This window comes from Cavia porcellus, unplaced genomic scaffold, assembly GCF_034190915.1.
Source record: "Cavia porcellus strain 051 isolate PalLab524CR breed Dunkin Hartley unplaced genomic scaffold, mCavPor4.1 scaffold_16, whole genome shotgun sequence".
In the NCBI taxonomy this organism is placed as follows: domain Eukaryota; kingdom Metazoa; phylum Chordata; class Mammalia; order Rodentia; family Caviidae; genus Cavia; species Cavia porcellus.
The window spans coordinates 63511485-63529531 of record NW_026947499.1 but is presented as its reverse complement, the minus strand read 5'-3'; the positions used below and the strand labels follow the sequence as shown (position 1 = coordinate 63529531).

Genomic DNA, 18047 nt, shown 5'->3' with positions numbered 1-18047 from the left:
CAGTAATGGGTACCATAGTGAATTTCGTTATCTTCACAATGGTTGCCCATTGAGTTAGGTATAGGGAGATCAAACCAAAAACAGAACATTATAAAGCCAATTGAAAGAGAATATTGAATAGAGCAAAACAATTAATCACAACAAAACAAAACAGTGAAAACAACATTTGTCTTCAAACAGAAGATAGAAGGAAATCCCCTATATTTGCTATATTGCATATGATCATCCTCCCAAGATCCTTTTTCTTTCTTAAGATCAATATTCAACCAAAATTTATTTTTAAGGAAAATTAGCATATAAATAAAAAGGCTAAGATAAATAGAAAAAATTGACACCATATGAAACATAAGTAATTCTTGGATCAGAAGAAATCTTAAACAGAAAATGTACATTTAATATTCTCAGAGAAGTGCAAATATGTTGCCCCAGTAAGGTAAGAACAGAATAATCATTTTAAAAATCAGAAAAGAAAGAGTTTGTGGAAATTAAGATGTTGACACAACTTTTAAAAATTGATTGTTTAGAGGATAAATCAAATAAAATTCTGAAAATAGAACAAAAAGACAGGAAATGTTATTTAGCAGAAGTTTCAGGAAGAGAATGGAATTCAATTATTAGAAACGTAATATAAGAAAAGTTCTAGTGCTTAAAGATCCGTTTTCAGATTAAAATGAGAGAAGCCCCAAGACAGTGATAAAATACACACACACACACACACACACACACACACACACACACACACACATACTCATACTATTGTGAAATCTTAGTATAAAGGAAGTTCTTGTAACAAAAGAATCTTGTAAAGGAATGAGAATTATGTGACCATAATTAGAATAAGAATACTTCAAAGGCAGACGATTTTTGTTGTTCATTACTGTTACATAGTGAGGGCTCAAAGAATCTTTTTAATATAAAAAACTACAACAAATGTCTTACAAGCAACATGGAGGGTTTAAAAGATCATGGGACAGTATACTCAAAAGTTCTGAGAGAAAAGGACTTGGGGTAGAACTTACAGCCTATGAAAATGAAAGTTAATGTAATCCTCTCAAATATCTCATATGAGTTCTTAGCATAAAGGTTTTTTTTCTTTTTTCATTAAAGAAAATGATTTCTTTTGGACATGTCCAAATTTCTTCATCTTTATTTATGTATTACTGAGCCATGCAATGTGAAAATACAGGTTACTTAACCTTAAGCAGTGCGGTACTGCTACAGTTGATCTGTTAACCAAGACAGCTGTTAAGTGACTTACGGGCAAGTAGTATATGTATACAGTGTGAGTTTACTGGAAAAAGGGGTGGCTCACATCCCTGGTGGAACACAGTAGAATGTCGTGTGATTTAGAACTTATCAATTGTTTATTTTTGGAATCTTTCATTTAGTATTTTCAGGTCTAGTTGACCGTAGATAACTGAAACCATGCAAAACAAACATTATAGACAAAGGGGAATTACTGTGACCCTAAAGGTACATGCCACTAAAATGCTTCTCTTACAGAGGAGGACCTGGTGGTGGATAGCACGGTAGGTAATTTTGTTTGTAGATACATTTGGGAGGAGGAGAGACAGTGCTGTTTGGCTTCTTTCCCTTCGCCATCATCAGTAGATTGACATCTCTGACTAGACGCCATGGGTCCCAGGAAGTTACTTCTCTCATGCAGATGTAACCAGAAGGAATCTTCATCTTTACCGTGTAACCACCTTTTAACTTAATTGTGTGATAGTTATCAAGTTGTCCCATTTAATCCTCACAATAATTCCCTAAGGTAGTTGATAGTTCCCTAGGATATTGACAGTTCTGTTTACAGATATAAAAACAGTGAGATAGAGATTCAGATTGCAAGGTTGAGTAAACTTCAGATTTCCACAGTTAATGTGTGGTGGAGCAAGACTTACTTGCTCTTTCTATTGTCCTTTAGTCTCTACATTTTTTCATTTGTAAGTATTATCTTTTGTGATTATAGTGGAAGATTCAGGCTGATTTATATTTACTTTTAAAATATTAGTATAGTAGTTAAAATATTCCACTGGCCATTAAAATTGCTGACTTCAGATCCATTAGCAAATTTTAATAGTCAGATTGCTAGACATTACTACGTCAGAAGTCAAGATCAGAGTTCTGAGTTTCAGCTGGTGATGTAGCTCAGTAGTAGAAGTGTACAGCATGTGCAAGTTTGGGGGGTTTTTTTGTTTTGTTTTGTTTTGTTTGCCATTATAGTTTTTTTCTTTGGCAGGGGAGATCAAACCCAGTGCTTTGTTGTATCCCCAGCCAAATGTTTGTGTGTGTGTGTGTGTGTGTGTGTGTGTGTATTTAAATTTTTTGAGAATCTTAACTAATACATTAAGTTGCTCAGGCTGGGTTTGAATTTATGAGCTTCCTGCTTTAGCCTCCCAGAGTGTGGGACTGCAGGTGTATGCCGTCATGTGCAGCTAAGAAATGTCTTTTTTACTCAGAAAAATATCAAATCAATATGAGACATATCAGAGTAATGAAGCCTTTAGTCATTACCCAGTTTACAATGTTGTCAACTCATAGCCTTTCTTCTTTCATCTGTCCTTCCTTCTACCTGAGTTATCTTGGTTTACTTAGAAAAAAACAAAGTTCAGGCATTGTTTAATTTTATCTGTATATGAGTAAATATGCTTAATGGACAAACACTTTTAACAGAAAATAAACCACATATTATTGCCTTGCCAAAAGCAGTGGTAATTCCTTAATATAAAGTATCCAGTCACTGCTTAAATTTTCTTGACTATCTCGATTTTTAATGTAATTTGTTTGAATCAGAATCAAATAAGGTTCATAGGCTGCAATTTTTTTTTGTTAAGACTTCTTAATATTATAGGCATCCTGTTTCTCTTTTGTTCTACTTAGGATTTATTTTTTAAAGCAGTGTTTTTCTTATAGCATTTGCCTTGCCTCAGTCTGCATTTTGCTGATAACTTTCTTATATTGTATCTCTGCCCTTCATATATTCTTTAAATTGACGTTTATATTTAGAGGCTTGATCAGATTTAGATTTATTTTTGGGGAGGAGGGCATATTACTTCAGAGATATTGTGTCCTATCAGGAGGCACAATAATACCTGGTTCTTTTTTGTGGTGTTACAGCCATTAGTGATCATTATGTAGCTTCATGATTTCATTAATGTTTTCAATATTCAAATTCTTTCATTTTAATATTTCATTTATCACCTAAAGTAATTTTATAAAGAAATATATACTTTCATCTCAATTTTGTTGATAGAGCTTATAGCAGTATGGTTAATACTGCTATAGGTATTACATACCTAATCAGGTAATACATACCTGATGTTTCCTCTTTATGTTCAGTTTCAAATTATTGAGTTGGTTCCCTAGCATCTACAAAGAGCACTAGTTGCTTTAAAAAAAAGACAAAAAACAAAAAACGTGCATTTGTAGATTTAAATATGTTGGATACATGTTATCTTTTGCTGATGTAGATGGGATTGTCTGTCCTTGACTAGCAGGATCTCCTTCACTTGGCACCTGAACCCTTTGACACTCCATCAGTGCATCTGATAGCTTTCTTGCTGATACCATGATAGTGTTAAAATGTACCTGAGGTTTAATATTTATATGAGTCTGTCATTTACATTGCCTTTTTGAGGTCTTATCAGGTATTTAAGTTTTCATTTCATGTTTTTCTTGTGGGATGGTGTGACATACTTGTTCAGGATGATCATCAGTATTCTCTCATGTCTGCAAATGTCTTTATTTGCAGACATTTGCAAATGTTTTCCTTTCATTTTTAGAATTCTTTAGTTTTACATTTTTGTAGTCAATCCGAGGTATTTTTTTCCTTTGTTCTTACCAGAACATTATTCCCTATCACCACCATTACTTTTACCTTTTCCCACCATAAAAAAATCTAGCAACTTGATTGTTATTATCCTGTTAAAATTTGGCATTTGCGTGTATTGTAACTCTTACGATTCAAGATTAGTTAACATTCAGAAGTAGTTATATGTCAGGTACTTCCCATGTTATCCTCTTAAGAGGTCATGATAGAAACTGTCTTTTCTCCTAAATTGTATTAATTTATGTATAAAAATATAGATAAATTATAGCCTATTCTTAAAAATTTAAGTTGTTCATTATTTAGCTTTTGGTATTTTTAATTATAGCTCATTGTAGAATTTTGTTTCATGATTATATGATAAGTCCTCCCTCCTGCTTTCCTTAATTATAGAAAATAAAGTGGATCTTCCATTGGTTGATATGAATTGTGGACTACAGATCTTTTGTGGAGAAATAAATTGTGCAGAAATAAATATTATCACCAATATATGAAGACTAGGAAAATGCTCTTCAGTATTGTCATGAATGTGTGAAATTATGTGAATAGAGATAATTTTTCAAAATAATGGGGGAAAGAGCAAGAAGTTCAGATAGCGATCAAGAAAGTAAAACAGGCAAACGTCATTCCTGTTACTATTCATCTGATTTTGGAACGACACCACAGTCTTCTGGCCAGTCGTCGCCAGTCGATCCTTCACCTGTAAATATTAGGGAGAAAAATCCTAAAATACAAGTATCAGATAATCAAGTGCATCACCAAGGTGAGTATTCTTTTGAGAGTCCAGTGGAGTAGACTTACATTTTGGGTAGGCTGTATTTTTATAAATTTATGTAAGTATTGTTTATAGGTATAACACCGTTTTTATATTCAAAGTCATACAGTTTACAGAAGAAGGTAACATAAGGTTGCTCATTCATCTCCTTCCCAAATAAATGTCTTGGCATGTCTGAGGTACTTACTGTAAAGGTAAAACCAAAACAAAACCTATAAAACAATTCTATTTGTTTTTTTAAAAGCCTTGAAAGACATAAAGTGGTTAAGGGGATTTTTGTGGATTAAGTAAAATTTCTACCCAACACCGTGCTTATTGTTAACATACAAATAAATTATTACAATAACAAAAAACATTTCTTTGAAGCCTTTCTCCACAACCCTATACTATGGATTCCATAATGTTGTAATAGACTTACGTTATGAAGCCTCAAAGCATCAGAACTAAATTAGTATGATATTTTTCAACTTGGAAAAACTGCCTAATAGAATGCTGTTGTAGGATGAATTTTAATTCATCTGTAAAGCTAAAGGAAAAATGTGCAATACTTGATACAAGCCTCAAAAGGTGAACTGTGAATCTTCATTTCTAACATTAACATAACTTTCTGTATTGGATCAATGTGATACTGAAAATGGTAACCTACTTAATTTAAATGTTAAAATTTTAAATTATGAGGTTTACATTAAAACCAACATTTCACAATGCACTTTTTTAATGCATAAAAAAGGTTTATATTCTAGATAATGTAATGCTTTCTTAGCATCCATAATGCAAGTAATAATTCAGAAATAAGAATGTTACTGCTATATGGGAATTATATTTAAATTTAAAGACATTTTTCATTAAGCCAAATACAGACCTAGTAGGTTTGACATATTCCTTCAGCTGTCTTTATATTTCTTCTGAAAAAATACAGATCATGTTTGTATCAATGATAATAAATTTTATATAGACCCTTAGTCTAATTGCATTTAAAAATATGTTCTATTATTATTACATAGTAACACAAAATTAATTATCACTCTGAAAACTTGCTTTACCCTAAGTTCTGGCTAGATAAAGCACTTCAGAAGATTTTACCATGGATTATTTCTATAAAACTGCCATTGCTTCTAGTGTTTTTAAAAATTTTTTCTGTACTGTGTCTTAAGAAAAGTAGTCCCTCCATAATTATGAGATTGCTGAGGTAGTGTTTGGAATTCTCCATGTGAGCCAGTGAATATATAGGGGTGTGTGTGTGTGTGTGTGTGTGTATACATATATATACATAATATATGGAGTTGTAAACAGTAACCCAGTGAGGCCTGAAGCCTGAGTCTACCTGAAAAGGATGTAACCAATTTCAATATCATGTTACAGATAAATAAGCATTGAAAAATAAACCAAAGAATCATGGCATAGTCTACCTTTAAGTTTTTGTAAACCATATTTTGTGAATAACTTAAGTTTTACTGGAAGGCTGATATATTTCAATATTTTAAACTTCCATTATGTTTGGTACAAAAGATATACCTTTTAATAAAATTTTTAAAATGCAAAAAAAAGTTAAATCTAGGAATGAAATTTGGGACTTGGGATTACCAGTCTAATTTGTTTTCTATTAAGCCATATTATAATGCAGAGTTCGTTATTAAATGTTACTATTCTGGAGCATATTTGGCTATATAATACTCTAAGTCTCTTGTCATTTTAATAAATCTCCATTCCAGAAAGCCCTATCATGCTGAGAAATACAGCATGAAAGTTTATAAAAACAGTGTGGGAAGAGGAGGGAAGGCAAACGGATGATTTTAGTGTCCTTTCATAAAGGCTGTGCGGTTGTCAGGGCAGTGGCTGTGACCGGTAAGAATAGACTACAGGGCTGTGAGTGGTAAAGTCAGGGCCGAAAGGAAATGGACTAAACACTTCTCATCCTGTGCTAATATAGTGTATTGACTGTTTCCCTGAGGGATGATCATTTAAGCAGAGGTACAGTATAATTAAATTTGCCTTTATAAAGATTTACTTTAAAAAGTAATATTTGCATATTAAAAACTGCAAAGAATATATGTAATAAATGTGCAAAATCTATGCAAATTTTAAAGTAAAAATTTATAAAGGGAAATTTGTATATATCTATATAACAATTGAGTCTTTCTTTTCTTCTCATTTTCCAGGAATGATTTCTCTCTCCCTTCTCTCTTTCTCTCTCCCTTCCCATTCCCCCTCTCCCTCTGTCTCTCCTTCTCTTTTGCCCTCCCTCTCCTCCTCCTCTTCTCTGTCTTGGACCTTCCCCCCCAGATATCACTGAATGTGTCTTTCTACAGTTTTTTAGTTGACAGCATGATTTTAAGCTTTTTAAGACCGAGCCTTTGAATATGTCTATTGTTTATGCAAAAGTAATGTGTGTACCTAGTATTTTACTGGTAAAGGAATACTTTTAAGTTTTTTCTACCTTCCCCCAAAGTAGTAAGTGGCCACTTTGTTAAGGAATCAGAACCATGTAAGCCTTACTTCATTGGTGAATACAATTGAGAGAGGACTTTGGAAAAGATTCAGCATTGACCACAAAATTAATTTACTGTCTTTTCTCTGACTTACACTGTTTTTTGCTGTGCACTTCTTTTGAGTGAATTAAAATCTATGGTAATTTGTCTGTTTTGACCAAACAATAGGACTGAATTGATATCTTTCTTTGAACACTAATTTCTCTCAGTTAAAATCCCATCACCAGTGTAAACTGGAAAAAATAAATGTGAGTAAAAGCAGCATTTTGGACTCTTGATTCTGAGGATTTGTATTTTTAAGAGCAAATCTGGCTTCTCTCTTCATATTTTCAGTATATTTTATTTTTCAAATAAAATTGATGCTCTAACAAAATTTCTGCGTATAATAGCAAAATATAATGAGGACTTTTGGTTACATTTTTATATATTATATATTTATTCATTTGTTTTTTAAATCAGCAATATGAGCTTTTCTTGATTCTTTTTGTTAGATGCATACTTGATTTTTAGTACATTAAAAATAAATCATTTTATTTTTAACACTTGAAGTAAAATAAAATGTTTTCACCCAATTATTGATGGTGACTTAAGGGGGAGATTAAGAATAAGACAGGGAACTATCTTTCATCTATTAACACAACTTTTTTTTTGATAGTTTCAAAAATAAAAATGAAAAGTTATGAAAATTTTTTTGATTTTAGGTTAATGATCAGTTTGTAGTCATAATAATAAAACTTGCTAAAAATAAGCATTCAGATTTTTAGAGTGTTAAAATGTTGGTTGTAGAAACCCTTTGTATCTAACTAAATAGTTGAATAAAGTATCAGTGAAGAACTTTTACCCTGATTATTAGGATTTTTAATTAAGCTGTAGTTCTACAAATGAAATAAATTACTATTTCTATGAAATCTTATTTTCTGAGCAATGTAATTTTATACATAAAAATCAGACATTTATTAGCATGCATGAGGCTCGGGTTCAATCCCCAGCATAAAAAAATCAGAGATTTAATTAATTGCTACCCATCTTCATATATAATCATTTTATATATGAATATAGTTTCAGTCAAAAATATGTCCATATGATTTAATGTTTTCTAATTATATTTAAATAAAGAAAAAAGTGAAATTGTTTTAATTTGTTCAGCCTAACCTATCCAATACTTTATCATTTCTGCATTTAGGCAGTAAAATCATTGTGAACTTCTTTGCATTTTTAAAATCAACTACTCAAAATGTAGCATGTTTCACAGTTACAGCATTATCTCAATTTGGAATATCCACATTTCAAGGCTTGCAGCCGTATGTGGCTAATGGCTACCATAATGGATTACATACTTCATAGTCTCAATTAGGCATTCCCTCATTTCTTTTGATCACACTTCAAGTATTCAAGCATTTATGGAACTGGAAATGCAAATCACTGGATGGTCAAAACAGTATCTATAAATTTTTTTATCTTTTTAATGAAGCTTTGTAATGTTACATTGTAAAAATGGTTATTTTCTTGTAAATTTTTACATAGCAAGCCAGGCAATCAAAATAGGGAGGGAAGGTTGCATCTTACTTTCTTCTTTTTCTTTTTTTCTTCCTCTGCAACTCTTCCTTGATAAAATGCAATGACCTTGGAGATTTAAGTTCTTTATACTTAACTGTGACAGACTTTCAGGTGCCTCTTTTTAACGCTGATGCTCTACATGTTGTGGCTTAACTTTAATGAACTTTTAGTAAAACTAAAAATGTTGCAAATATTTGAGGACTATTGCGATTTGAATGTACACTTTAAATGTTTCATATATTTTTAGGATGTGATTTTTTTTTTCTTTTTCTTACATTATATCAGATACTGATTTGAACAAAACACAAAAAAATTCTCTGTAAAAGCATTAGAAACACACCTGTACTGCTGTGTTCCATTTTCAGTTAGCTTTCACAAAACCTACTTACATATGCAGTGTTATCCTCATTCTGTGAATCAGGAGAATAAAATGGGAAAACCATTATTAATTGAATTGTCTAATGAGTTGCTAAGTGAGAAATCTGAGTCCAAAATCTTTTTACTATATAATATGCTGTCATCCTGTTTCCCAAATAAAGAAAAAACTGAAGTAAATTTAGGAGAAACATATTGTTTAAATTTCAAATACTGATCCCAGCTATTTAGGCACAAATGACTTGACTACTGTCACAGTGCTTTTCCAGTGTTTATTATGCAGCTTGCTGATGTTGCTCATGTTTGAATTCTGATTTGTCACCTTATTTATAAAGTGGCTAAAATCTGATACTGCTATCTTTTAAAGCACTGTAGAATGATTTCATATTAACTACAGGATATCACTTTTGATGGATCATAATATTCTCAACCTTTCTTAGAAAATCCCAAAAGCTTCTCAGTAGAAACATACTAAAAATTTTAATGAAACTATGGGTAATGAAATATTATTAAATCTCTTTTTTTAAAGAACAAAATTAAACCATGTTATAGACCCACTTGTGTTTGGATAAATAAAAATTACACCTTATGATTTTCATTGTATCATATTGCTGTTTCTTTTTTAGCTCCTAGGAAGCCAAGCCCTAAGGGTACACCAAACAAAAAGGGAGTTCGAGTGGGATTTCGTTCTCAAAGTCTCAACAGAGAGCCACTTTGGAAAGATCCTGATCTTGTGACAAAACGGGTTCTTTCTGCAAGACTGCTAAAAATCAATGCACTACAGAATGAAGTATCTGAACTCCAGGTCAAGTTAGCTGACCTGCTGAAAGAAAATAAGGCTTTGAAAAGGGTTCAGTACCGACAGGAGAAAGTCCTGAATAAGTTTGGAGATGCGGAAAATGAAATCTCACAACTTATAGTTCGTCATAATAATGAGATTACAGCTCTCAAAGAACGCTTGAGAAAGTCTCAAGAAAAAGAACGAGCAACTGAGAAAAGAGTGAAAGATACAGAAAGTGAACTATTTAGGACGAAATTTTCCTTACAGAAATTGAAAAAGATCTCTGAAGCTAGACACCTACCTGAAAGAGATGATTTGGCAAAGAAATTAGTTTCGGCAGAGTCAAAGTTAGATGACACTGAAAGAAGAATCAAGGTAAAATTTTGGTGCCTTCTAATTGTGCTGTCGTGGGTAGTTTCTACTGGGTGTTTGTTGTGCTCTTATTAAACAGCTCTTGTCATTTGGCCTTTACTTAGAAATGAAAAATACCATTAGTATTAACTTTCTGAATATGAAATTAGGGAAAATTTAAGATTATAAGTTTAAGAGCAGGTTGCTAAAGATCATATATATTAATGAGCCATGTGTTGATAAGAGGAATGCTTAATTGTATAGATCTTAGTTATTTAGGGAGAATGTATTTGGTTATTTTGATTGTTTCTCTGACATTGAAAATGATACTGTGGTAGTCATAGTATATAACACTGACCTTTTGGGGCCACTGTATGAGAAATCCCATGTAAATAAGCCCCCCTTTTTCATTGGCACACTTGTGGCAAGCTAGTTAGAATACACCTGGGGAAGGATGTGATCTTACTTTGCAAAGTAAAAACTGATAAAAAGTGGGTAGGAGAACATTGAATAACCAGTCTAGGAATACAGAATAGCTTTTTAAAATATTTTTTTCCTGTGGAGAGCAGAAGGAACAATCCTACTTCATTTCTTTTACACAGGAAAAATATATTAGATACTACTTGCTGTCTAACGAACAAAAGACCTGAGTCAGATTGTGTTGCTTAGAACTGATAAGTAGTTTGGAAAGCAAAGGTTGGGGGAAGGGATGGAAATAATGCTTGTTGTGAGAGCTTTCTGAACACAGTTGAAACCTATAAATAAATTGAGTTTATGCACAATATTAGATGTTTTTAACATATAACAGATTATGCTACTTACTTTGTATATATGCCATACCAAATATACCAGTGCCATACATACAAATCATGGCCCTGTTCTAAGGCTGTTGCTTATTAACTATGTTGAAGTACTTTAATAACCAGGAGAAGAGTCTACTTTATTCTCCAAATTTTGCAATTGTTGTTTTGTATTTCATTTCATAGAAGATAATGCTAGTATATAGGTTCTGCCATCAGTGACCTCAAAGTAAAAAGCATAAGGGTCACTTAACCCGTGAAATGGGATAGGAATGGCTACTGGAAGCAGTTATCACCATAAACAACAAATAACGGACATTATAATTATTTTTAAAAGGACGTATAAAACTTGCCACATAGTACATTTTAAAATTAGAAACAAAGAGTCCAGAATACTAAGTAATACATATGGTAAATTACTGAGAGGGCAATATAAAGCTAAATGTACACTGATAGCTCACAAGCTTTCCACAATTCTGGTCACAAACCAAATTGGATGATAGCTCACTGATATAAAGCTAAATGTACACTGATAGCTCACAATTCTGGTCACAAACCAAATTGGATGATAACCAGATTAAATTCAGTGGTTAGTCTTAATGTTGACCTTAGGAGGAAATATGGTTTGATTCTCATCCAATTCAGTTTGCAACCAGAATCATAGAAAGAATTAAGTTCATGAACTGAGGTACTACTATATCAAGAGAACATGAAATTGCAGTGCCTTCACATATAAACACACAGGTACTACAGTTTCCTTTTATCTCATTTAGAACAGGGCCACAATTTGTATGTCTTGCTGCTACCCAGCTCTTATTTAAATTTGGTTTTCTGATGTTATACAGCTAACACAAGTGTACAGGTCACCTGTGGGACAGTCAGGCTGACAGGAACTTGTATAGCCAGTTATAAATGAGTTGACAGGTTGTTGCAGAGGGGAGAAGATAAAATTAGAGGCAAGCCTGTGGATTCAATTGTAGATGGATGTCCGTGGCTGCTCACTTGGGGGCCTGGAAGTCAGTCATCTGTAATGATGTGTTTGAAATAGCCATATAATGTCTTACATATTTTTCTGTATTAGATTTATATATGTTTGTTGTTGTTATTGTTTTTGAGTTTATTGTAGATAGACACAAAGGTGTAAGGAAATTATATAAAAGGTCCCATATATCTTTTATTTAATTTCTCCCAGTGGTAACATGTTGTGTAACTGTAATGCAATATTATAACCAATAATTTACTTTTGATACATTGATACAATTCATCAGACTTAGCTTTCATTAGTTTTTGGTGTACCTGTATATATGTAGTAGGCAATTTTTTTTCTGTTCTTTTTGAGACAAGATCTCATGCTGTGTAGCCCAGGCTAGCTTTAAATGTGTGATCCTTCTGCTTTAGCCTCCTGCTGAGAGCTAGGATTATATGTGATACCATGCCAAGCTAGTTATATGCAGTTTTATCACACATGTAGATTCATGTGACCATGACCACATTCAAGATACTGAGTAGTTTCATCATGAGGTTCCTTTGTGTTATGTTTCTATAGCCACTTTTACTACCCTACCTTTCTTTAACTTTTGACATCCACTAATCTGTTTACTGTCCCCCAAATTTTTTCATTTTGACAGTGTTATATAAGTGGAGTCATACAATATATATCCTTTTGGGTGTTGGCATATTTCACTTAAACATTCAGCCAAGTCCTTGCATATGTTAGCAGTTTCTTTTTGTCTACTACATAGCAAAAAACAAAACAAAACAAAAGAAGCCAAAACCAAAGCAAAACAAAAATAACCTAACAACAAAATTTTGGCTATTCTAGGTCCTCTGCCTTTCCATATAAATTTTAAAATACACTTTTCTATCTACAAATGCCTTCTTGTAATTTGGATAGGGACTGTATGAAATGTAGGTTGATTTGTGGAGAATTGACATCTTTTATTATGTTTAATCTTCCAATTTTTAGTATGCCTCTTTGATTTCTAAATGTTCTCAGTTCTTTCTGAGTTAGATTACCTTTAAAGTTTTATTTTCAATTTTCAAAGCTTCTGTTGTAAAAAATTGTTTATGCAAAGGGTTGTGAATATTTTATGCTCACAGAATGACTGATTTTAGAAGTTTACTCTAAATGTAAGAATACTGGCTTTACAAACTCTATACTTCAAAGTTTGATTGATAGATCCAAACTGCCTTCTTTTGTAACTGACAGTTATATTGGGATCAATGTTTACTATTCAATTATTAAGATACTTTAATCAGTAATTTCACTTCTGCTATCATACACTATTAAGGACAGTGGTAGGGTGTGACAGGTACAACCCAAATGAGGATAATTATTCTCTACTCTTGAGCTTTCATACTTTTAAAGCTTTGGCTTTTAGGAAGCCACATTATGTATAATTTTAATCTTCATAATCTCAGTAATCCAGAATTTGAGATATGTACTATTTCCCTTATTTCACTGTGGAATTTAGCTCTTTTTGTGTTTTATTCAGTTTTTTAAATACACCTAACTAGGCTATACTGTCACTGATTGGTTAAGGGAGGAAGATAAGAGCTTGATAGTGGTGTTCAATTTTCCAAATTAATGAAAACCCGAGGAGTATCCTGGATGTATCTTGAAATTGCTACAGTGTCCCGGCAGCACCCTACATCTTGTGCGGTCCAGGCCAAGAAGGCACTTCACTGTGGGTATTATCTGCCTTGTTGTAGTTAGGGTTTGTGAGGAGAACAATTAAAATCAGAACATGGAATTTATAATATTATTTTATGATGGCCCCCCAGAGTTAACACAATAAAGTGCATGAAATCTATCCACAACACCAAAGACATAGAATATTCAATCAAGGGCCTGAACCCCACAGCAATGTCCTGCATGAGTTCAGACGAAGAGCCAGAACTTATGACAGTGCTTCCCACAAGTCCAGCTGAAGGGACTCATGCCAGTCTCTTTCATGGATCTGTGCTGGGAAAGACCAAAGGTCAGTGATGGAAGCTAGAAAGTCTATGCCAGCAGGATGAAAGAGCTGTGCTGATAGGTTGAGCATTCTACACTGAAGCCAAGAAGTCACACTCAAAGACTAGGGCTATCCTGAAAAGCACAGCCATCCTCAGCGACACAAAGGCCCCAACCTCCCCCGACATAAGCACAGCTGACTATGTGCCAGGAAGCCAGCATGATGAGTTCATCTTGAAGATTAAACAGCTCACATCTTCCTCTCTGGAGCCAGGAAACAGTGCTCAATGTGAGGATCAGAGCTTCTCCAGGAGAACCAACAGCTCAAACAGCAACCCGTAGAAGAACCCACAATGCCTCCATGCCTCCACGCCTTTTTTCCTTCTCCACGTGTCTATTTATGCTGGCAACTTTCCTCAGGGGGAACATCTATGCCCAGCACCATGGTGATTTACTTCAGCTGGCATTAAATTGACCACCAGTTTTCAATATATAACATGCCTGTTATTTCAGATTAACTTGATTAGGGAATCACTGAGCCCTGCTCACCTTTCCTAGCCTCGCCTCTCCTCTTTGAGCCCCCTTGGGCCCCCAGGGGGGCTGTGGGGTCACAGCCAGAGCCGGTGGCTGGTTGGCTTCTCAGGCACAAAAGGCTGAGACTGTTGAGATCCCCAGAGATGCTGCTCAAACTCGAATCACATAGGAGATTCGACGCTGCTCAAATTGTAGTCACTGGTGAACAAACTGGTGAACCCTTGGACTATCACTGGTGGAGTTGCCACTGTGGTATGTCAGCCAAATGAATTCATAATTGCTGATGGTGGGGTTGTAAGGGATGTCCTTGTGCTAACCAAACCCTTAGGGACTCAGGTTGTGGTCAGTGCCCACCAGTGGTTGGATAATCCTGAGAGGTGGGATAAAATAAACATGGGGGCTGGGGATTTAGCTCAGCGGCATAAGCACCTGCCTTGGAAGCAGGTGGTCGTGAGTTCGATCCCTGGTAATGATAAAAAGTTAAAAAACTATATATCATGGCATAAAATAAACATGGTAGTCTCCAGAGAAGAAGTGGAGCTGGCTGTGTTTAACGTGGCTACCCTAAATTGAACTGCTTGCTGGGTTGATGCACATATTCAGTGCCCATGTGGCTGCAGATAGCATGGCCTTGGACATTTTAGGACATTTTCAAAAGCTCGCAGACAACAAAGAAATGAGGTGTCATTTGTCATTGCCAAGGTGGCTGCCCATCAGCAAGACCAGGGCAGTTTGGTTTCCTTCAAGGAACCTCACTAGCCAAAACCTCTGGGGGATTGCTGGTCTGTCTGCCAAATATGGTGTCACTAAGTATAGATTGTCTGCATTGTGAAAGAGGGAAACCAGATGGTCCAAATCATTGACAAGCCTCAAGTTAAAGAGGTTCTACTTCCTGAGGCCACCACTCTTGTTCTGGCTTCTGATAGTTCCAGTGCCTTTTCTAAGCCTACCTCATGAATTGGAATAGAAGTTGGAATTAGAACCTTTGTACCCAATCATGAATGATGCCAAAGAGTTGATTTTAAGAAATTTTCAAAGAAGACTGCCTGCATAGTAATTACAAGTACCCTCTTGAGAGAATTTAAAGGAACTCATCTGAAGCTGCCTGTATGTACATTCCAAGATCAAAAGTAACATTTTGAATTGGGGGGAGGGGCATGTGTTTATCTCTTGGGTGAATGAGGAGCAGGAACATCCATTTGCAAAGCATCTTTGCATTTTTTTAAAGCAAGATGAGGCTATTACAGTTTGAGGGGATTTTCATTGCACTTGATTGATTGACTTCTGCACAGGGAGCGAAATTATTGTATTTACCTACACAAGTAAAATTTTAAAAAGCAAGCAAATTTGGATCAATATTGTTGATAAACTTGAATGGGTTCTTTGTGTGTGTGTGTGTTTTGTTTTTGAGACAGGGTCTCACTATGTAGTTCAGGCTGGTTTCAAACTTGCAAACGATTCTCCTGCCTTCCAAGTGCTGGGATCACAGGACTGTGCCACCACACCTGGCTAAATTTGAATTGTTAAGAGAGTTCTCACAGTGTAGTGCCAAAATCGCTTGTTAGATTTTTCTGAGGAACTGGCTTTTTTCTGCACTGAACAAAAATTGAGCAACTTGTCCAATGACTGGGAAAGAAGGACCGGCAGCCTTCTGACTTGGTCTCTGTTTCTGTCTCTCCTTCTAAACCCCCTTAAGAATGAAGAGAGCCAGAACATGCCCAGAGCTCATGCCTTGGTGATCATTAAGATGTTAAATCTTGTGCTGAAAAAATCCTGCTCATTTAATTCATCAAATTAAAAGAGTGCTTTCTAGTTAAATAAAAGGAACTTTGTTGAAAACCTAAAAATAATAGAAAAAATAGAGGTGCTATCTGCTTTAGAAAGTGGCAAGAACAATGAGATAACTGTGTTGGAAATGAGGGGGAGTGATCTGACAAAGAGTAATGGTAGTGTGTCTTTTACTTTAATAATTTTAAAAATTTAAAGACCATCTTTTTCAGTAACACCTCATACATTGTGTAATGTTTAAATCAGGTTAACTATGTTAATCTCAAATATTTCTTTGTGGTGAAACTTTTCAGAAGCATTTCTTCTAGCTTTTGGAAAGGAATATTGTATTACTGTAGTTACCCTAGTATATGAATAGTACCTCTCCAGATTTATTGAAGAGTTGTCAAATCAGTGTCCTTTGAATACATTTTTATATTAATACTTCTCCATATTACTGATTTGATACTGAATACTTACATCAAACTGGAGCATATCCACAACCTAACCTTTCAAGCTGAAATAGTTTTTTGGTATATATTGTAGTGTTTTTCAGACTTTTGTCTTACGACCTATTTATGTCCTTAAAAGTTATTGCGGACCCCCTATATTTGATGTTTACATCAAAAATAAAATTTAAGAAATTGAGAGCATTTTAATATTTTTTTAATTTTAAAAAGCAAAACAAAGGATAGAAATTATGCAGAATTTCAAGAAATACAAGGAAATTAATACTAGTTAATATATTGCATATTGTTATTTTATGAGTAGTTATTCAGGTAACAAGATCTAGGCATAAAAAATGACCAAACAATCAAATGATGACAGTGCAAACTGTTCTTTTTGGTGAACTAACAGAGATAGTAGTATAGTTATCTATCTTGCATACATATATATATACATACATTTGTATATGTATGCCTACTTACATATAAAAACAACTGGGCCAGGGATTTAGTTCAGCGGCATAAACACTCACCTGGCAAGCACAAGGTCGTGAGTTTGATTCCCAGCACCAAAAAAAAAAAAAAAAAAAAAAAAAAAAAACTGTGATAGGGGAAAGGAGAAAAGGAAAAAAGGAAAACATTTTAATATATTTAATTCCTTAAAATAGTATAGAATCTATTAATACAGATAACTACATATTATAAAGTATTTTAATAAAAATGCGTGTATTTCTCAATCAAAAATAAATGAGGACAAGAGTGGCATGCTCCCTCACTCTGTCTTGCTACACATACACACACATTTCCTGAACATGATTTAATAGAAAAGGCAGGCTTCTCATCTGCATCTGTATCCAATGTGTTGCAATATGTTATGCTGGGCACAAATGTCTACAGTGTAGTTAGAAAATAAAGAAATGTTTTCAGATACCTACTTTCAGATAGGTATTTTTTGATACTATGTACACTAGATTTTAATAAGTGATATTTCTTCACAGATAGTTACAAAGTAGAACTTAAAACCATACTGCTAAGCATTTTGCATTTAGTTACATTAAAAACTATTGGTCTGTTATCTTTGAGTGTTTCACCTGTGCATGATTTTGTAGCATGCATTGATCATTTGGGAGATACTGGTTTTTGGGTTACAGCAATGTCCTATCTTACTGTTTTTCACTCCATGATTCCATATCTCATGTAACTTCTACCACACACATATCATAAAAGCATCCTGTAAATGCATGACACAATGAGTGAAAATAGCAAAAAGTATCTTAATATTCTAAATTCTAAAACAGGGTTAGCCTTGGGAAATCCTAAAAAATCAGACACTTTCAGAATCAGAGACACTGATTCCCATACCATCTTTGAGATTTACTAATTTAACGTA

General features: G+C 34.0%; 1 protein-coding gene and 1 long non-coding RNA gene across 2 annotated transcripts in view; one reads left to right on the top strand and one right to left on the bottom strand.

Annotated features, from left to right (window-relative positions):
* Positions 1-1345: 1345 nt before the first annotated feature.
* LOC134470762 (uncharacterized) lies at positions 1346-17259 on the bottom strand. The gene is made up of 2 exons (XR_010039923.1): positions 17191-17259; positions 1346-4526 (listed from the first exon to the last, which is right to left on the bottom strand). It is a non-coding gene; the product is annotated as an uncharacterized LOC134470762 (long non-coding RNA).
* The window catches only part of Lca5 (lebercilin LCA5), a 52348-nt gene continuing 38694 nt past the window's right edge, over positions 4394-18047 (top strand). The window contains exons 1-2 of the mRNA XM_023560791.2: positions 4394-4589; positions 9649-10178. Of these exons, the coding sequence (XP_023416559.1) occupies positions 4394-4589; positions 9649-10178 (726 nt within the window). The remainder of the gene's footprint in view (positions 4590-9648; positions 10179-18047) is intronic.